At 37.1% G+C, this 22,555-nt stretch overlaps 1 protein-coding gene across 3 annotated transcripts in view; it reads left to right on the top strand.

The window, feature by feature from the left end:
- COL14A1 (collagen type XIV alpha 1 chain) overlaps positions 1–22,555 on the top strand; it is a 256,610-nt gene that overhangs the window by 16,377 nt on the left and 217,678 nt on the right. For all 3 annotated transcript variants that reach the window (XM_030938097.1, XM_010381456.2, XM_030938098.1), the window contains exons 2-4: positions 6,312–6,436; positions 17,216–17,332; positions 21,501–21,644. In XM_030938097.1, coding sequence (XP_030793957.1) covers positions 6,349–6,436; positions 17,216–17,332; positions 21,501–21,644 — 349 coding nt within the window. In that variant the 5' untranslated portion in view covers positions 6,312–6,348. The remainder of the gene's footprint in view (positions 1–6,311; positions 6,437–17,215; positions 17,333–21,500; positions 21,645–22,555) is intronic.

Genomic DNA, 22,555 nt, shown 5'->3' with positions numbered 1-22,555 from the left:
AAAAAGAAAAAAAGAATTTTGAAGATAAACTATGGTTACAATGCTTTTTTCCATATAAACAATGCCCAGTTTCCAAAAAAAGTTGCCAAGACTAGCATAGCATTTATTTAGTTAGTTAAAAAGTACATGAGATGCAGAGTAACCTCCAATATTACATGTTAAGTATTGCTTCAGAACACTTGGATGCAGGAACTGCTTTGATGAGAAAAGAGAAAGGCTATTTGATTGTGGCCTTTCACGATAGGAGAAAAAGGTTCTTCTCTCCTATGTTAAAGAGGACCTTTTTCTCCTACATTAAAATAGCATTATGCGATATCTTTTAACATTTTTAAATTTAATTTTTAATTTTTTCGTAGAGCCAGAGTCTCACTGAGTTGCTCAGGCTGGTCTCAAACTCCTGGGCTCAAGCCATCTTCCTGCCTTGGCCTCCCAAAGTTCTGGGATTACAGGTGTGAGCTACCACACCTGGCCAGGGATATCTAATGTAAGTCTCCTGAACTGAAAAGGAAAATTTTTTTTTTCTCCAAAAAGACGAATGTGGCCTGTTTTTTTTTTTTTTTTTTTTGCCTTTCTTTTCTTTGCTTTGTTCTGATTGAAACCTCTGGTTATAATGTTTGGAGACGAAATCTTAGAATATTTTATTGGAGTTGAGAGAGTGATTCTGCTGCAATCTGTTTCTTTGGGTGTGGTGGACAGCTATCTGTGTGACTGGCAGATTTACTGAATATTTTGATTTGATAAGGCTGAAGCCTGCTGCCATATCTTTTCAAATTCCCCTGCACTCATGCCTTCTGTCTACAGAAGAGCTGCTTATACTCGTTTGGATAATCCACTAATCTTGTTTTACTTGACTTTGTAGGGTTAGGGTTTTATGTATACCCTGGGGCTTTTCCTCCTATATTTCATCAGCATTTACTAACCATTTTCCTAATGTCTTCTGTGTCCTGACACATTAATCCAGGGTATAATGCTATGTAGATGGTAGTCACTTAATATGTTGACTATTCTTTTAGTATATACACTGAATGTATTGCCTATTCCATTAGGAATTTTAAGGAATTTCCAGTATGTGAATGTGTTGATCTAAGAAAATATTCTTTACTAATTAGCATTTTGGTCGTAGGCTGGTAGGGGAAGATATATTTTGGACCCTAAGCACAAATTAGTACATTCTTTAATTTTTATTGCAGGACCTTAACGTGAATATTTGTATAATGATCAAAGTATATGGGCCTCTCTTTTAGTGGCAACATGAAAGAGTTGTATACTAGACTGTGATTGGATATTTAAAAAAAGCTTAGTTGTCAACATTTTTAAATGAATGGTTGCTTGAAGGAAATATAGTTAATTTATTCCTTTAGATATACCATATTATTTTGAAATAAAACCTAAGTATCAGAGATTTAACTACATGAGTCATATTACTTTGAAAGTTTATAAAACTTTGCTTTGCTGCATTCATCAGAGGCTTTTGCACTTAAAGCTACTACCTGAAGGCTGTATTAATCTACCCCACTCATTCCATTCACAGAATTGAATGATTGTAGAAGTTATAGAACCCAACATCCCACTTGATACAGTTTTTCCTTCATACTCTCCAGACTGAACGGATGCAAACAGGATTGTTTTAAAATCTTCAGGCCTAGCTCCAGCCTAAAGCCTGATTGGCATATGCCTTACTAGATTATAGATGTTGTTTCAAAGAACAGACTAGTGCAGTATCTCTCAAAAGAACAGCATCCAGGACTGGGGGAAGTAGCATAATAGCAACTAAAAAATACTTGGGATTGGCCAGGCACGGTGGCTCACACCTGTAAACCCAGCACTTTGGGAGGCCGAGGCGGGTGGATCACAAGGTCAGGAGTTTGGAACCATCCTGGCCAACATGGTGAAACCCTGTCTCTACTAAAAAAAAAAAATTAGCCAGACGTGGTGGCACATGTCTGTAATCTCAGCTACTCAGGAGGCTGAGGCAGGAGAATTGCTTGAACGCAGGAGGCAGAGGTTGCAGTGGGCGGAGATCGCACCACTGCACTCCAGCCTGGGCAACAGAGCGAGACTCCGTCTCAAAAACCAAAACCAAAAACAAAAAACTTGGAATTTAAATAAGCAATATGGAGTATTTTTTAAAGCATTCAAGGGGATCAGAGTCTCCAAGCTTGGTAACCTAAGAGATAGCTTGTACTCTGCTAGGTATAATCCCTGTCATGGTGGGAATTTTATCCGGACATTCCATTATCAAAGATCTTGAAATGGTAATAGTATGGAGACACTAGATAAATGTAATGTGACTTAAAATATCATTGTAATAATAATTTTTAAAACACTCATACTCTTCCATTTAGGGGTAAATGACACCTAGAATAGTATTCTCATTCTTATCCCTCAAGAAGAATTAATATTCTTTTGGGTCCTGTAATCAGTCATACCTAGTTTTGATTTGCAGTTAGGTAACGTCAATTGATGTGTTTTTATTGTTGCCACTGGAGACATATATCTATAGTAGAGAAAATTATAGGAATTTAAAGCTTAACACATTTTGATAAATGATCAGTATATAACAAAGAGTGTTTGCACTTGATTAGTTTCTTAGGAGTTGGACAGAAACAGTCTTGAGCTGTCTCTCTTGTTGTTCAAGAATATAAAAAACCAGTAGCTCAAATGTAGTATCATTATTAATGGGATCTTATTTAAAGAATGATATATCATTACTATCTCTATTTGAAAATGGCTTGATCTGAAAGCCAAAGCCATTATGATTACATTAATGCTTTTAAAAAAAGCAATAATTGCCATTAATAGGTAGGACTTATTTCTATATTGCAAAGATAGATTAATACTAGACATATCAAAACAGTTAATTACACTGAGAGATCAAGATGAAAATATGGGCATTCCAATGAATGAATTGTCATAAAGGCAAGGTTCAGCATCCATTCTTGCTTGAAAAAAAATTCTTAGTAAAAAGACAAGAAGTTTTACAAGTTTAACATAACACATCTGAACTCTAATGGTAAAATATTTCAGGCATCCCTAGTAAAATAATTGTTTTTAAACTACTAACCTATACAGTAAGAAAACAACACATTGGTTGCAAACAATGCAGCTGTCAACTTGGAAAATCCAAGAGATTAAACTGAAAAAATATAAAGGTAGCAAGAATTCAGAATGGTGGTCCATTAATATAAAAATCAATGTCTTTTCTATATTAAAAACAAATCTGTCAGATAACAGTGTTGGAAAGAGTCCATTAATAATAGGAACTAAAAAGTTAACTAGAAATATACTTTGGGGTAAGAAAGACCATTTTACCCATGACACTGAATTAGAAACCATAAAGAAAAAGATCAAGTCAGATTTCTGAACTTGTAAAAAAATTCTTAACCCAATAAATGAAATTGTCAGACAAAAAACAAACTGGAAAAATACTAAATATACATGAGTTAAAATAAAGAGTTATTGTAGATCAATAAGAAAATGGGTAAAGGTCATGAACAGGTATTTTGTTTAAAAAATTTAAATAGCCAACAAACACCAAATGTCACATTTTACTGGTTATGAAAAAAATCTGATTAAGATGCTAATCCCATTTTACCTATAAAATCCGAATATACTGAAAACAACCTCTGTGATGGTGGAATTGATGTGACCTGGTACTCATATGAGATGCAGGTGGAAGTGGAAATCAGTGTTATTTTTTGTAGACCATTGTGTACCTATATTTGAAAAACCTTAAAAACATGCATCTTGGGCTGGGCGTGGTGGCTCAGGCCTGTAATCCCAGCACTTTGGGAGGCCGAAGCGGGTGGATCACCTGAGGTCAAGAGTTCGAGACCAGCATGGGCAACATGGTGAAACCCCGTCTCTACTAAAAATGCAAAAGTCAGCTGGGCATAATGGCACATGCCTGTAATCCTAGCTACTTGGGAGGCTGAGGCAGGAGAATCTCTTGAACCCAGGAGGCAAAGGTTGCAGTGAGCAGAAGCCCTGGGGACAAGAGTGAGACTCTGTCTCAAAACAAACAAACAGTGCATCTTGTTTTGCTTTGCAGTTGCAGAATTGGGAATTTAGCCAAAGTAAATAAATAATATATTAAAAGAGATGTGAATTAGGATGTTCATTGTAGTGTTATATGTATAAAGGAAATTTGGAAACAACCTGTATTTCCAAATAAAGGTAGGTAAAGAAGTTGTGATACCACTATATATATATATTATATATATAATAATATATAACTATATATAATATAATATATGATATATAATAATATATAACTATATATAATATAATATATGATATATAATAATATATAACTATATATATAATATATATATAGTAAAAGGGCATTTACTGTCATCAGAATACACTTGAACAAGAAAATAATAACAAAAGGTGTATTCTTTTTGTTGTACTTTGTTGTAGTCTGAATTTTTCACTATTAAAACTCTTTGTTTTTGTAAGAAGAACAAGGTATTTCTAAAGTGGAAAGAAAGTGATGTGAAGCCTGATCTTGTAGAAATGTTTTCCTAAGATGCTTCTACCATGTCTGATTATGCCTATGTGGTTAAAATCCTGGCTCCTGAACTCACTAGCTTTGTGACTTGGGCAACTCTCTGTGCCTTATTGTCCATCTGTAAATACATAGTAGAATTGTACCTACTTCAAACAGTTGCTGTGAGGATTAAAGGAATTTAGGAATTTATATGTGTACTTAGAGTAATCCTTACATACAGCAAAGGCTCAATACATTTTATGGTGAATAAAGTAAGATGACTTTTTGGTGTGAACCATGGGAAAAATTCTACTCAGTTTTCAGTGTCAGAAAAAGCTATGCATCTCCTGAAAAATATGTTTTAGTTAATCTAAAAATATAGGTAGGCTTTAAAGCTTATTATGCTTCCTTCTTGCTTTAGCTGCAAATTCATAAATTTGGAGCCAAATTCATGGTTACCTTTACCAACTATACAGGACCAGATACATTTTCTCTGTGCTCATTTAACTCATTACTTTATTGTTTTATCACCAAAATTTCCCCTTATATTAGGATTGCTGAATCAAATATATGACACTCAGTTAAATTTTAATTTTAGATAAACAATTATTTTTTAAAAATAGCATTTTTCAACTATTGCATAGAACATACTAATGTTAAAAAATTATTTGCTGTTTATCTCAAATTAAAATTTAACTATTGTCCTGTATTTTATATGTTAAATTTGGCACTATTATCTTATCCATTATGTTCATTTATTATTTAGTTGCTTCAGATCCTTTGTGGGATGATATTGGGAAATGAATGAATGAATACATAAATGAAAAAATGAATTAAAAAATATGCCCTGGGTAGAAGAAAACTTTGGAGATATTTTCTTAATCTCTGAGGGAAAGACTTCAGAATTTCTCCTCTGTAACGACCTATTAATAGAATTATAATCTATAATTTGTAGAATCGTCTTTTAAAGTAATACCAAACATTCATTGTTTTTCACCCTCCATTTCTGCCTCTCTCCCTTTCTCCCTCCTTCTTTCCTTTCCCTTTCTTTCCTTTCTTTTTCTAAAAGTTTTTTAATGTTAAAATTTTTATTATTAATTATTATGGATATATAATAATTATACCCTTTCTTTTTTTCTTCTTCGTTTTCTTGTCTTCCATTTATCTTCCTTTCTCTCTTTTGCTTGTAGCTCTTCTTTCATTGATATCCCAATGGAAATGAACAATTTGGAAGAGTTTTATATTCACTTATGTTAGGAAAAAGAAGAACTATGAGAAAAGATGAAAGGATTGGGGGTTATTCAACCCAATGAAGGGAAGTCTGAGTACTGCAATCTTTTAATATTAGTACAAAGTGGTTTTTCAAATTCTCTTGGATCACCAGTAGAAAGGTCCTATATATTTCTCCTTTGTAGGCAATATAAGGCAACATTAGGAGTTTATGTGAACTTTATGTGATAAATATGGGAGGAACACTGGCAAGGACATTGGGATTGATGATAATGCTAATTTCAGGTAAAATTATGAAATTTATCCATTTGGGAAATTCAGTATGCAATTTATGTCTGTAGGGAAGAGTCACAAAGTACATTCTGAAGCTCTCTCCCAAATATTTCAAATCATTCTCTCCATTTACAGCATCTTCTAAAAAGTCTTTTCCTCATCAGTTTGTATTTTAGAGTGAAATGCACGATGCTCTAGGGAATTAATTAACTTCCTGACAATACTAATCCATGTTGGCTTATTTGCCTGTCCTAAATGATTACATATACTTTATTTTCAGCCTTCTCAAAAATGTCCCTGTTCTCTCTGTTTCTAGGTGGCTGCTACACCCCATGTAAAAAGCAGAAAATAAAATGAAGATTTTTCAGTGCAAGATGCGGTACTGGTTGCTTCCACCACTTTTGGCAATTGTTTACTTCAGCACCATCGTCCAAGGTCAAGGTATTTGAAAACTTTGAGAATCAGTAGGATCTGGGACTCTAGCCTTCTTGTTTCTGATTATCATTCTTATTTTATTTATCCTAACAATATATTGGCTTTTACTGAGTTTTACCAACTGTTTGCCCTGTAGGAATATACACATCTTTGATGAGGATTACAACCTCACCAGCGACTGAGCATAGTGATTTTGGGGCAATTGGTTAAACAGGTCATTCTTTTTTTTTTTTTTTGAAAGAGTCTCGCTCTGTCGCCCAGATGCGATCTCGGCAACCTCCTCCTCTCAGGTTCAAGCGATTTTCCTACCTCAGCCTCCCAAGTAGCCGGGACTAGAGGCGTGCACCACCATGCCCGGATAATTTTTGTATTTTTAGTAGAGACAGGGTTTCGCCATATTGGCCAAGCTGCTCTCGAACTCCTGATCTTGTGATCTGCCTGCCTCGGCCTCCCAAAGTGCTGAGATTACAGGTGCAAGTCACCGTGCCCGGCCTATTCTTAAAGTGCTTCTGAAAAGCCTGTGCAAGTTTAACCAGTGAAAGTCAAATTTTTGTGTTACAATATCAGTTATATTAATAACGCTGTATTAATTAAATTGCTTTATGAATAGAGCCCTATTTTTACAGCTCTATTAATAAAGAACTGTAATGTGAGTGTGTATGTATCCTAATCATGTCTTGTCTCTTACATAGTGTACAGGAGATTTCTATCACTTCATACCTGGTCCTTGATTTTGCTCCTTTTCTTAAAAACCGAGCACATAGTCTGAATGTTGTAAGGGCCTGACAGAGCCTGCCAATATGCCATTTCAGGCATTCCTAATGATTTCTAGCTTTGTTTTAATTAAACTTAATGTGTGAAATCTACTCTTTGCATTCCTGGGATGGGAACTTTTATTTTATTTATTTATTTATTTATTTTGAGACATTCTCACGTTGTTGCCCAGGCTGGAGTGCAGTGGCGTGATCTCGGCTCACTGCAAGCTCCGCCTCCCGGGTTCACGCCATTCTCCTGCCTCAGCCTCCCGAGTAGCTGGGACTACCGGCGCCCTCCACCATGCCCGGCTAATGTTTTGTATTTTTAGAAGAGATGCGGTTTCACTGTGTTAGTCAGGATGGTCTCGATCTCCTGACCTCGTGATCCACCCGCTTGGGCCTCCCGAAGTGCTGGAATTACAGGCGTGAGCCACCGCGCCCGGCGGGAACTTTTATTTTTGATTTCTATTCATTTTTATAAAGTAAGTCTAGGGCTGAAAAACTACAACCTGTGGGCCAAATCTGGTCCACTGCCTATTTTTATAAATAAAGTCTTATTGGAGGACGTCATGCACATTTGTTTACATATTGTCTATGGCTACTTTCATGCCACAGTGATAGAATTAAATAGTCATGACAGAGACTATGTGTCCCGCAAAGTCAAAAATATTTATCTGAAAAAAACAAGTGCTAACTTCTGAAGTAAATATGCACCACTGTGCAAAGTGATACTATTAGACAAACACGGGAATCTACAGAGACTGAAGTGTTGGTGACGAAATGTTATCAGCTGAGCAAGGAAGTGTAAGTGTGATAAAGTGATTTTAGGAATGCTAATGTCTAATGTTTGGCATTGAGGGTTGTAGAAAAAGATCAATGCATGAACCACCACACACTGTTTCCTTAAAGGGAGGCATATCTGTTTGGAAAGGAATGGAACTTGACTTTTTGCATTCACGTATTGCTGTTATACACCTGGGGTTAAGGAACTGTATTTCCAACTACTTCATTGAACACACAGCAGGCAGTTTGGTAGACACATTCTGCTTATGTTATTGACGTCGATGAAATAATGATTTCAGCTGTGGCAATTAGGAAATTGTAGGTCACTGATCTTCTAAACTCCAGGATACAAGACATAGATCCTTAGAAACAAAGGGTGGGCAAGTTGCTAAGCCCTCCAGAGTTTCAGAGTCTCAGTCTAGCATAATTCAGAAGTGATCATTCGTGGAATAACTGATCAAATAATCATATATAGCTCTTATGGGATACTTTCAAGGATGTTGTCTACCGGATGAACATTGTTAGCCAAATTCTGTTTTTTTTTTTTTTTTGAGATGAAGTTTTTCTCTTGTTGCCCAGGCTGGAGTGCAATGGCAAATGGCACAGTCTCGGATCACTGCAACCTCTGCCTCCTGCGTTCAAGTGATTCTCCTGTCCCAGCCTCCCAAGTAGCTGGGATTATAGGCATGCGCCACGAAGCCCAGCTAATTCTGTATTTTTAGTAGAGAGGGGGTTTCACCATGTTGGTCAGGCTAGTCTCGAACTCCTGACCTCAAGTGATCCACCCTGCTTGGCCTCCCAAAGTGCTGGGATTATAGGCGTGAACCACCGTGCCCAGCCACCAAATTCTGTTTTAAGTGAACACTTATGGGGCACATTCTGTGTGTCAAGTTCAAGATACAAAGCTAAATAAGACTTATTTATTTATTTATTATTTGCCTTCAACCAGGTTACCGTCTACTAGGGAGACAGGCCTGTAAGCAAATAAATTGCAATATAAGTTATGTTGGGGGTTAAGTGGGGCAAAGACAAAGACGGAAAGATAGATTGAAGCCAGGTTATGGAACATTTTAAACAACTCTGTTTTTGAGAAAAACATTCTGATAGCAATATTGATGATTCTCATATTTGTGACTCGTGGGGGCTTGAGGGATAGGAACAAACAAGGTATGAGAAATCATTAAAATATATTAAATTGTCCATGAAATAGGTGTTGAAGGCTGGAAGTAGGCAATGTGAGTAGAGAGAATGCATCTAAGAATCCTTTAAGGAGTACACGAGATAAAAGTTGTCTTTTGATTAAAAGTGGAGACAGACAAGACAGGGAAATATTGAAGATGAATCGAGTTTCTTGATGGAGACCTGAGCAGATGGGGCCTTTCATCTTGACCCCTGTGTCATTACTGCTTCTATATCTTTGCATTGTAGTTGTTTATTTACCTCAACTCATAAAAGCCAATCGTTCTCCGTTTAGTGTCTGTATCTCTAGTACAGAGCAATGTTTCAGTCATAGTAGACATCTGTTGAAGAGTTTAAACAAGTAGAAGACAATGAGTTCAATTTTAGACAAACATATGGAGCTTACGATGTCTGTGGGACATTCAGGTGGAGGTGTCTGGTAGGCAGTTGGTGGTCTGGAGTTTAGGGAAAAAAGGTCAAGGCAGGAGATTATATTTGAATTGTATTTTATTTGGGAATTCACTTACAGGGATTTTTGAAGCCTTAGAAGTACAATTAGGGGGAATATCAAAGTGGAAAGACGTGAGGATGAAATCAGCCAAACATCAATAGAGTTCAATAGAAGAAAAATGACTGATTTAAAGTGTCAAAAAAAAAAAAAAATCCAACATCAGTTATAAGGAGAGTCAGGGGAATGTAGTGGATGATAAGTGAAGGCTGAAGAAATTTTCAAGAAGGAAGATGGTGGCTGCACCCTGGAGGAAACCTCAATAAGAAAAGCTTTAGAGCTTTGGTAATTAGGAAAATATGTGAGACCTTTGAAAAACCTCATCTTATTCCCACCATGATGCCTCTTATTTACGTGACTGATTTTGAGCAAGGGATAAAGAATATGAATTGCTTTACTGGATTGATTTTCTGCTTTTAAAGCAAATTTACTAGTGAGTTTCTGTGGGTTGGCCAAATTTGTCATTAATTTGCAAAGCCATATAGACATTTTTAGAGAAAAAAAAAAAAGTCCGGTGGCTCATGTCTATAATCCCAGCACTTTGGGAGGCTGAGGCAGGTGGATCATGAGGTCAGGAGTTTGAGACCAGTCTGGCCAATATGGTGAAACCCTGTCTCTACTAAAAATACAAAAAAATTAGCCGGGCATGGTGGTGCGTGCCTGTAGTCCCAGCTGCTCAGGAGGCTGAGGCATGAGAATGGCTTGAACCCGGGAGGCGGAGGTTGCAGTGAACTGAGATTGCGCCACTGCACTCCAGCCTGGGCAACAGAGCGAGACTCCATCTCAAAAAAAAAAAAAAAAGAAAAAAGAAAAAGAAAAGAAAAACAAAGTCAGTGTGGTAGGTAGAATAATGTGCCTGCAAAGATGTTGACATATGAATTTTCAGAACTTGTGAATATGTTATATGGCAAGGGGGAATTAAGATGTCAGATTGAATTAAGTTTGTTAATCAGTTGACCTTAAAATAGAGAGGTTAGCCTGGATTATCTGGGTGGGCCCAATGTAACTGCAAAAAGCTTTAAATATGGAAGAGGGAGACAGGGCAGCCAGTGTCAGCGGCCAGGTGAGAAAAACTTGACTGGGTACTGCTGGCTTTGAAGATGGAAAGAGGCCACAAGTCAAGGAATATGGGAAGCCTCTAGAAGCTAGAAAAGGCAAGACAATGATTGAGTGATTCTCCCCCACAGAAAGAAATTCAGCCCTTCCAACACCATCCTTTTAGCCCAGTGATATTGATTTCAAACTTCTCACCCTTAGAACTGTAAGATAATACATGTCTGTTGTTTTAAACCACTAAGGTTTTGAAATTTATTACAGTAACAATAAAGAATGAATACAGCTAGTATTAAAAGACATACAGGATGGCTCATGTCTGTAATCCCGGCACTTTGGGAGGCCGAGGCGGGTGGATCATGAGGTTAGGAGATGGAGACCATCCTGGCTAACACGGTGAAACCCCGTCTCTACTAGAAATAAAAAAAAAAATTAGCCAGGCGAGGTGGCGGGTGCCTGTGGTCCCAGCTACTCAGGAGGCTGAGGCAGGAGAATGGCGTGAACCCAGGAAGCGGAGCTTGCAGTGAGCCGAGATCATGCCACTGCACTCCAGCCTGGGCTACAGAGTGAGACTCCATCTCAAAAAAAAAAAAAAAAAAAAAAAAAAAAAATACAGGAAATTAATTCTCGCTCCTTACACTGCTTATCCATTTAGTCTCTCCATGGAATATTTTATGGAAAATGTTCCCTCTCCAGGACCTGTGAACCTACATTGGCTCAAATAACTGTTTTGTTTTGTTTTTGATACAGAGTCTCACTCTGTCTCCCAGGCTGGAGTGCAGTGACACCATCTCAGCTCATTGCAACCTCTGCCTCCCGGGTTCAAGGATTCTCCTGCCACCACCACACCCGGCTAATTTTTGTATTTTTAGTAGCGACGGGGTTTCACCATATTGGCCAGGCTGGTCTCGAACTCCTAACCTTGTGCTCTGCCCACCTTGGCCTCCCAAAGTGCTGGGATTACAGGCATGAGCCAATGCGCCTGGCCTCAAATAACTGTTTATACCTGGATTATTCCAGCATCTTTTCAAGACAAGTTGTTAAATGAAGTAGAGTACAGAAAAAGTAATGTGATGGCTGTAGGAGAAAAATGTGTACAGCAATAACAGAGTGATGGGATCCACACTTTCTTAGAGTTTTACAATAAATATGTACCTGGTTCTAGCGATGTTTGTTTTGGACAGTTACAGGAAGGAGCCACTGAAGGTAAAATAACTGTCATTTAAAAACCTCAACACATGGAAAATTGGAGACTTTGCATAGGGGCTAGCTTTAACTTTATAAAGACCTCTGTGTTCACACGTTGACACATATTTCTTGCTGTTGTTAGTAGCCAAACACATTTAAAAAGTTGAGAATATTTTCCTTACTGCTGTTTTCAGCATCTTTATGATGGATTATGAAATTACAACATATGAGGTTCTAAACCACATTTTAAAAAATCCCCGTAACATATCCTACAGTAAAAGTCTCTCAAAATTTTATTGCTCTGATTTATAAAACATTTAGGCAGCACATTTAAATGAAAAAATGACTAACATAAAAAGCTAAAGTTTTTGTATTTTATTTTATTTTTTGAGCCAGAGTCTTGCTATGTTGCCCAGGCTGGAGTGCAGTCGTGTGATCATGGCCTCCATGTCCTGGGCTCAAGTGATCCTCCTACCTCAGCCTCCTGAGTAGCTGGGACCATAGGTGCATGCAACCACGCTCAACTGATTTTTGTATTTATTTTTTAGAAATGGGGTTTTGCCATGTTGCCCAGGCTGGTTTCAAACTCCTGGGCTCAATGAATCTGTCTGGCCTGGCCTCCCAAAGTGCTGGGTTACAGACGTGAGCCACTGCACCCCGCCAATAATCTAAAAACAATTTTTTTTTTTAGATTACTTGGAAAAATAGCCAAATACTTCTCTGCTGTTTAAAAGTCTTTTAAAAATAAATATAATTGGTTGCCCTATCAACTTAGCACCCTAAGATATGTTTTAAAGAGGTAAAAACTCTCAGTGTGATTTCATGCTGCATTATCTTTATCAGCCAGAAATTTTTGGTTGCAAATAAAATAAATTTTCTCTGGTCAACTAAGCAAAAATGTATTCACCAGTAGATAATGCAGTAGCTCATATAATTAAAGTAAAAGTAAATAATCAAGCTTTGAAAAGGATAGGAATCTGGGAAACCCTCTGGGATACAGTCTGTAGAAACTAGTGACCATTTTCCTTAGGGCATGTCATTGGAATGACTGGAACTATTTTCCATCCTTGCATCACTGGAGTCAAGTTTCAGATTCTTGGGAGAGTCTGCTTGACCTGGTTTGAGTGATTTTCCCAGCCTTTAGCCAGGGGAGGATGGCTGGCCCCATGCAGTGGGGGGAGGCAGTGTTGTTCCTTGGAAGAAAACCAGGATGCTGTCATATAAGGAAGAGGAGATGCGATTATGGGTAGGGAAGAATACAAGATGTCCATTTCAGTGTCTCTGTGTAAAAACTAGCATTTTAATAAACAAATGTGAATATTTTATTAAAATAAGTATCTTTACGTAGAGGGTCACTTGACAAAACTGTAAGCGTTCAAATTCAGATGAGAAGAAAGGAAGGAAAGAAGGAAGGAAGAAAGGGACAGCCAAAAGTCAACCCTTTAATAAATAGATTATGAAATAGAATTTCCTAAATGCTTGATAACAGTGAGACTTCAGTGGCATGACATAAACATTTCTCTCCTGCCTATGAGCCTCTATGGGAATGGTTGCAGTGGTATTCTTTGAGCTTAAAGAAAATCTTCCTTCGCAAACAAAGCACAGCACAGCACAGCAGAACAAAAATGCCTCTACACTTTCAGTAACAAGCCTAACCCTGCAGTGGAGTGGAAGATAATGGGTAGCCACTCCTCAGTCTTCCCCCTCAGTCTCCCTTTGGGATGATGTTTATGTATTCACAGATCTTATATCAGGCCTAATTTCATGTGCAATCTCATCCTTTACACTTCACTATGCAAAAGATGAGTCTGTTGGTTTCCCCTGGGCTCTTGGTGTGTGCTGGAAATTAAACTTTACACTTGATGTTTGTCTTTTTGAAAAGATTAGGATTTGAACTGACATAAATTTTGAGTCAAGTTCATGCAAGCATTTATAATTATTAATGGAAGTTAAGCGTATGTTTGAAAAAAGTACTTCCTTTGTGCTTGCAAACAGAAAAATCATGGGTCTGGTATATACACAAAGTTTTGTTCCATGAGATAAGAGCAATTATTTCTCCACGGCACTTATAGCGTTTCTGTCAATCGTGCTGCCCTTGCTTTGGTTCCAGTCCCAGTGCCTTCTAAAAGGGGGAAAAAAGCTAACTTTGAAATCCACAGGTGTGACCTTAGGCCTCTTTCTTTGTTAACTAGCATTTCTTCTTTCCAATATTTTTTACCCTAAAGGCAAAAACCTAAAGAAAATGTGAACGTTATGTTTAACCAAGATTTCCTTTTAATGACTGTGAGGGTATTTATGCTTCTATAGACAATAGATGTGATCTGTTCATAAAAGGTAATAATGATACTGCTTTTGCCTAGCAGTTGTAATGGGACTGTAGACAGTTTAATCACTTGTAAATTAATAAAAGAGTTGATGGATTTGGTTGTTGCATTTGCTTCAATGGTTTTGCACTTTGTTTTCTTGAACAATTGAATGGAAGCCAATGCCTCTCTTGGTTCTAGAACATCATCCAGATGATCTGAACATGGTCCACATTGCCCTCATTTTCTCCTGGAGATTTAGAAGCCTATCTATTGACTAAGAGATGTTGAGGGCTATACACTCAGATGACATTTAAAGAATAGTAGCATGGATATAAAATTTAAGACTTTTTAACCTAGGAATCCTGAATGTTGTTTGCTGTTTTGAGATGTCAACACACCTGGAGTGCTAATGGAATCATTGACTCTCTTGGAATTTCCTAGATTGAAGCCTCCATCCTATTTGTACTTTTCCACTTGATGGTTCCCAAGGCAGCTTTTTTTCAGCAGCTCATTCATGCAAAAACTTGGACAATGACATTTACTAGTCCACTGACTCGATTTGAGTCAGAAACTTGCATATATTTTGTAACATTTTAAAATTCTTACTTTTAATTTTCTTCCATAAGTAATAAGAATCTATGTATTAATAAATTTTCTTCTCGAGTTGATGACTAAACAAAATAGTAACAGTTTTTCTGTTCATTCAAATGTTAGGTTCAGGCACCTTCCTCTTCCATTTGAAAAAAGTTATTCTTATGACAAATTTATGTATTCTCATTAGCCAGAGAAATGTAGACTATTTCTTCCATTCATGTCACACTGAGAACAGGAAGCTAATGTTTTTATTCTGCATGGCTAGCATCCTCTACTTAGAGACAATAAAGGACAATTAGAAAGAAAATCTATTCTTAAGATTGTGTCTTTCAATGCTTACTGATTTCAGAAGATTTCATCTGATTTCAGTTTGTGGAGTAGTAAATTATTCATTCATCTAGCTCAATGAAGGGTGACTTCTTTTTTTTTTTTTTTTGAGATGGAGTCTCGCTCTCTCTCATCCAGGCTGGAGTGCAGTAGCCTGATCTCAGCTCCCTGCAGTCTCCACCACCCTGATTCAATTGATTCTCCTGTCTCAGCCTCTCGAGTAGCTGGGACTACAGGCTCTTGAGTAGCTGGGACTACAGGCATGTGCCACCACACCTGGCTAATTTTGTATTTTTAGTAGAGATGGGGTTTCACCATTTTGGTCAGTCTGGTCTCAAACTCCTGACCTCAGGTGATCCACCTGTCTTGGCCTCCCAAAGTGCTGGGATTACAGGCATGAGCCACCGCGCCTGGCCGAGGGTGACTTCTTAATATGAATCATCTTTCAAAGAAACAGTGCATTTCATCTGGGGTCAGAGATTGTCTTTCACCAGTATGTGAACTGGGCAAGTGCCTTAGTTGCACCTTGGTTCCTTTATCTATCAAATTGGAATAGCAATGTATGTTTTGAAGATTAAGTGAGCTTTTAAGCTGAATCATTACATGAAGTAGGGGAAAGGGAACAAATATTTATTGACCCCCATTATAATGCATTATATTCATGATATCCATTATCCTATTTACAGTTGTCATCTCTCCTTTGCAAAAGGTATCGCCATCAGCTTTTCTAAAAATAAAGAAACTAAGGTTTTGGAAGAAACAATAGCCTGCTCAGGGTTATTAGCTAAGTGGTAGAACTGGGAATGAAACTAACATCCAAATCCCGTGTTCTGCCCCATGCCTATGTAGGAGAAAGTTTGTTTCTTTTCTCTACACCTCGGTTTTTTTTTTGTTTTTTTTTTTTTTTAAATGAGAAAGGCTGGGCTTAAAAGTGGATAAAAAAGCCTAACTTTTCCATTAAGTATTAACTTTTCTTTTCTAACAAACTAATTTAGAGAGTATGTAATAAAAACCTTCTTAACTTTTTTGAAATACTGGAACATTTGTGTAGTGTTCCAGAAATGTGTTTTGAAGTTTGAATGACCTACACAAAAAGTAATATGGCTCTACTCATTTTTGTAAACTGTCAGAAAAGATAAAATATTCTGGGCTGATTCATGACCATGTGCTTTGTATCTCTCTGACAGATATAAATCAGCTATCCTTGAAAACTGGATCCAAGTTTATAAAACATAATTATCTTTTACTTGGTCCTGAATGCCTTTACAATCATTTTCTCCAATGTTTTTAAATGAATATCTTATTACCATAATATATCCATAATAGCACTCTCAAATTATCATATAATCAATCAAAAATATTGAATTACCAAAGTGAAAAACCTAAGGACATACAACAGGTCTCAGTAGAGTGGATTATAGAAGCTCACATGTTTCAAGGAGAAAAATTTATCCTTGTAACATGATGAAAGCATTTTACAAAATTGGCTTCAATTATTAAACTAGACTAGAGTATTACATTCTAACATTTGGTCTTAGTTCTTTGTCATAAGGTCACTACTGTTTGACAAATGGAGATCCCTTGGGTAAGAAACAAATGCCCTTAGGTTTGTGTTATCTTGCAATCTGATCAGCTCATTAATGGGGTTTAAAAAATAATATATATTATGGCCAGGCACGGTGGCTCATGCGTGTAATCCTAGCACTTTGGGAGGCTGAGGCGGGTGGATCATGAGGTCCGGAGTTCAAGACCAGCCTGGCCAAGATGGAAACCCCGTCTCTACTAAAAATACAAGAAAATTAGCTGGGCGTGGTGGCACGTGCCTGTAATCCCAGCTACTTGGGAGGCTGAGGCAGAGAATTGCTTGAGCCCAAGAGGCAGAGGTTGTAGTGAGCTGAGATCCTGCCATTGCACTCCAGCCTGGGCAATAGAGCGAGACTCAATCTCAAAAAACATATATATATAAAATACATATTTTGAGGCTGATGCAGTCTTTTGTTTGTATTTTGGTTATACTACTTTGACTTTATGATTTAACAAATAGAAGCTTAAGTGTTACAATGTTTACATCATTTTTGTTTTTCCTTTTCAGTGGCTTCACCCACAAGGTTAAGATATAATGTAATATCTCATGACAGTATACAGATTTCATGGAAGGCTCCAAGAGGGAAATTTGGTGGTTACAAACTTCTTGTGACTCCAGCTTCAGGTAAAAACAATGGACTGTGTTTTGTAGAGCATTAGCAACTTTTCATGCACAGGTAACTAAAAACATGTAGTGCCAAGCATTGTGTTGGGATTATTTGAAAGCTTTTTGTTTTGTTTAATCTTTAGCGTTTAAAATCTTACCATCTAATCAAGGTAATAATGTTGCCCAAAGAGTAAAGAGTGACTCTTGGCTCTAGTTCTTTTTAGACCAAATTATCAGACAGACAATCAACAAGTGTTATTTCCTCTGTTTAGACATAGAAATGAATACTTTGAATTCATTGGAACTTAAATATACAGTGCACCTGAGTGTCCAATAGTTTTGACTAGTTGAATAAACTATGATTAATTAACTCAACAGAATAATATTCAGCATTATACATTAAAATTATAAAGGCTAAGTGGATATTGTGAAAATAAGTGATAAGGCAGGAAAAGCATAAGATGAACACATTTTTTGATCATGAATAGTTATTTAAGGATGCTTTAGATTAAGCATCTTTATTTTAAAGTTGATGCTTAAATGATGCCTAAAGATAGTTCATTATTTAAAGACGCTTTAAATTAAGTGTCTTTAAATAATGAAGTATCTTTCAGCATCATTTAGTTGAATTTTTCTTTCTCATATTTAACGTTTTTATTATATGAATATAATAAGCTAAAATAATACAGACCATGTAGGGAAACTGCCTCTGCTACATGGTTGTTATGAAGATGAAGATGGGATCAGCAACTGGATTGCTTGAATTCAAAACTTGATTCTGTCACTTATAAGTGGTGTGATTCAGGCAAGTCGATCACTCAGTGCCTCACGTTTCTTCTATACAATGAGCAAACAATATTTGTACCCACCCCATGGAGTTTTCTATGAATTTGCACCTCAAGATCAGCAGCATTGGCATTACCTGAGAGCTTGTTAGAAATGCAGAATACTGGGCTCTACCCTCAACCTCTTCAACCAGCATCTGAATTTTAAGAAGATCCCCAGGTGATTCCTATGCACATTAAATTTGGGAGGTACTGGTTGTGAAGACTAAAATAAATATAAAGCCCTTAGAACAGTGGTGCCATATAGTAAGTGCTCAGTAAATGTTACCTATGATTGTCGTAAAGATGCTCTCAGGTCCCATTACTTCTCCAAGGATCCATTTTCGCACAGTACGTAATAAATACTTAATAATACATATTTGTATAATATATATTTATGTAAATATAGTAATTATTTTTTCTTTTTCTTGGTGATAAAGAGGGTTATATGGAGCTAGACTCCTTTCAGTGGTAGACCTTTTCCCAAAAGATACGGGGAAGGAGACAGATGCTGTATTGTTCATTAATGTGGACGTCTTACTCAACACTTGATGGAAACATTCCAAAAAGACAAGCAGATGAAACACCTGGTTTCTTGCTTGGTCACCAAAAGGCCACATCTTTCATTTATTTTTTAATTTTTAAAATTTTTTGAGACAGAGTTTCGCTCTTTCTTGCCCAGGCTGGAATGCAGAGGCGCGATCTCGGCTCACTGCAACCTCTGCCTCATAGGTTCAAGTGATTCTCCTGTCTCGGCCTCCTGAGTAGCTGGGATTACAGGCACCCACCACTATGCCTGGCTAATTTTTGTATGTTTAGTAGAGATGGGATTTCGCCATGTTGGCCAGACTGGTGTTGAACTCCTGACCTCAGGTGATCCACCTGCCTCAGCCTCCCAAACTGCAGGGATTACAGGTGTGAGCCACCGCACCTGGCCTGACATATCTTTTATTATCTGTAGGCTCATTGCATTTATTTCTGGTTGAACAATGCCAGATGTCCACTTTTCCCATGGTGGCGTACAGAAGTGACTTGCTTATGGAAAACAATATTCTCAAACCTGGTTCAGAGTTTTCATTTTGGAGTATGATTCAATTTTGAAGTTTCTTTGATTTTTAAAAATATAGCTTATTTTTAAAAATAAACTATCATGGGAAATTTAAATTTAAAAGATTCTTGAACATTTATGAGTCTAAAGGTCAAAATACAAGTTACTATTTCTTGGTACCTCTGAGAATCCCCCATGTCTGATCTTGAAAGGTAATTTTTTTCCTTCAGGTGATTGGTAGCTTAACTTTTTCTGATTAATTGCTAATAATACCAAACTATTAAGGACCCCCAAGCAACTGTTACTGAGGAATCATAGAACTGTAAGAGTGACTTGGGTAGCCTCTGAAACAAACCTTCATCTGAATCCTTCAATCCCCTCTTGAAGAGTGCACCCAAGAAGTAGATGTCTAGTTCTTGCTTAGACATCTCCCATGACAAAATAAAAATTGGGAATGTAAGCAAATTATTTCTTCGTGAATGCTAAGTTTATTTTCCACAGCGTCCTTACTGCAGCAATCCAAGATAATCACGCTTGACAATCTGGTATCTATTTGATTAAACATAGTAAACAAAAAGTAATAAATACATTTAGCCACAAAATGTTTATAGCTGTTTCAACACTCTGAGACATAGTCCAACTATTGTTTATGCCTTTCTGAAAGCGCGTTCCATGGTATTCTGTAGGATGCTAATAGCTGTTTTGCAGCTAAATAGTTTAATGGTCAAATAAATTTGGAAATTCTGGTTTAAACAGAGGTTTAAAGCTTTTTTTTGTTTTTTTTTTTTCAGGAATCTCAAAGCCTTTAATAAAACAATACACTCCATAACTCTCAAAGAGGGACTGTAATATACAGGGTTTGTTTTTCGAGAAACTTTTTTTAGTGAAACACACATTGTGAAAGATATATTAGGTGCACTTTGCAGTAGATGAGTTTTAAATGACAGAAGTTCCTGAAACCAGATTTAACATGTTGAACATAAACGCATATAAGGAAATGGGTTTTGGCAAGAGAAAGACTCCATTTTGCCCTCCAGTAGTAGGCAGCACAGATAATAGCAGCATCAAATTTCAGAATTAAAAATATTAATTTTATTAGCATATGATTAAATTATAATCTCTATTATGTTTGACTAATTCAGCAAATTTCAGACTTCTCTTGCTGGTACTGCTAGATAGACAGAAGTTTTAAATTGATTTTCCTTTTCTCAGACACAGTAATTGCAGACAAAATTTAGAGAAGAAAAGTAAAATTTGGAATTCTGCATAAAAGTTGAGTATTTAATCATCAGCACTTTTAAGAAAGCCTTAGATGTCAGTCTAATTTGATGGAGAGGTAATGGGATTTTGAAATCTTTTCATGAACCAAGCCAACTTTTAAGTAGCCAGTCAAAGAGTGGTTCCTTCAGCATCCTGAGCCATTTGTGGTCAGATTTAAGATAATTAAATGGCTCATGTTTCAAGGATGCTCTGATTCACTTTAGAGAGGCCGTAGAAAAAAATTCCAGTGTAAATAATTACCTTCGGCCTGCCCATATCTCCCCCTTCACATTTTTTTTTTTTTTTTTTTTTGAGGTGGAGTCTCAGTCTGTCACCCAGGCTGGAGTGCAGTGGCGCGATATCGGCTCACTACAACCTCCGCCTCCTGGGTTCAAGCGATTCTCCTGCCTCAGCCTCCTGAATAGCTGGGACTACAGACCAACACCACCATGGCTGGTTAATTTTTTGTGTTTGTAGTAGCGGCAGGGTTTCACCACGTTGGCCACGCTGGTACAAAACCCCTGACCTCAGGTGATCCACCCACCTGGGCCTTCTAAAGTGCTGGGATTACAGGCGTAAGCCTCTGCACCTAGCCTCTCCCTTCACTTTTAAGTGAAATTCTTTCCTCGAAGAGTATATCTGATGCTGAGGGCTTGCTGTCTTGTAATCTTGTACTATGGCTTTTCCTACTATATAAAAGCAGTAGTGTGTCATGATGAAATATTTTTGTGAATTTGATTTTCTCTAATTTCGACAATTGTTAGTTATCTAATGTAAAAAGAGTACAACTAAAAATGAAGATGGAAACTATATTATAATTAGGTACAATACACATATATACCATGGTATCTATTTTTAAATGTCTTCACCTCGATGTATGTAAAAAAATCATGATATACACTCTAAATATATACAATTTAAAATATATACAATAAAACACATTTCAAAAAATGCCTTCACTATTTAACACCTTTATTGCTAACTAATAAAGTTTCTTAATGTTCACAGTGAACCTTATTTCTTAGAACTGATTTATTTTTCTCTTTTATTATAGGTGGAAAAACTAACCAGCTGAATCTCCAGAACACTGCAACTAAAGCAATTATTCAAGGCCTTATGCCAGACCAGAATTATACAGTTCAAATTATTGCATACAATAAAGATAAAGAAAGCAAGCCAGCTCAAGGCCAATTCAGAAGTATGTATTTACATTTCTGAAAGTACCTCTGCAGAACTCTGTCCCAGCCTTGGATTTGAGTCTGTGATATATATTCTACAACTTAAAATTCTAGATTTTTCAGATTTTTAGAAATCCTAGAAGACCTTCAGTCTTACCTTCAACAAATTCCTCTGATCTCTGTTACTTTCCTACCCTTCCTTTTCCCCCATTTTGCTGTATTCCTACTTACCCTTTGTGCTTTAGTTTCCAATGAACTTCTTAACGTTGGCTCCTGAGCCTTACCCAGACATCTCTCCTATGTGATTTCTTAGCAGCTAGAGCTTCCCTTCTGGTACTATAACACCATATTGTAATTGCTTGTTTACTTGTCTGTGACCCCCACAAGCCTGCAAGTTTTGCAAAGACTGTAACTCAATGATTTTTATTTCTCATTGTATCACAGTTGCATATTATAGGCCTGGCATATAATGAGTGCTCCATAAATATGAATGTCTGAATGGATAATGCCTGCATCTCCTCTATAGGATCCCCAGAAAGTGCCAGTCCAGCCTCTACTAAAACAACCTACACAACAGGGAATTTAATTCTTTCCAATTGTTAATCAGTTGACATAGGGACCGTTCTATGCCAGTCTCCATGATAAGCTGGTTTGTCAATAAATACGATGTGATAAGTGTTGGAGAGAGTACATATAGGACTCTGTGAAGAGAGGTACTCTCTCTGCCCCAGTAATGGGCTATGGAGAGGATAGACATGGGAAAACTTCACGTTTGAGCCAGTTCTCAAATAGTAAATTGGGCATTTGGAGAAATGACAGGGTATGCAGAGCACATTCTAAGCGGGAGCGAAAGCTCTGCAATGGTCCAATCAATGTCCACACAGTTCGTTAGGAAACATTTCTTTAGATTGAGTGTAAAAATGGTCTACAC

This window comes from Rhinopithecus roxellana, chromosome 9 (assembly GCF_007565055.1).
Source record: "Rhinopithecus roxellana isolate Shanxi Qingling chromosome 9, ASM756505v1, whole genome shotgun sequence".
Taxonomy (NCBI): Eukaryota; Metazoa; Chordata; class Mammalia; order Primates; family Cercopithecidae; genus Rhinopithecus; species Rhinopithecus roxellana.
The sequence above is the reverse complement of the archived record's forward strand: the minus strand, read 5'-3'. Positions and strand labels throughout refer to the sequence as shown.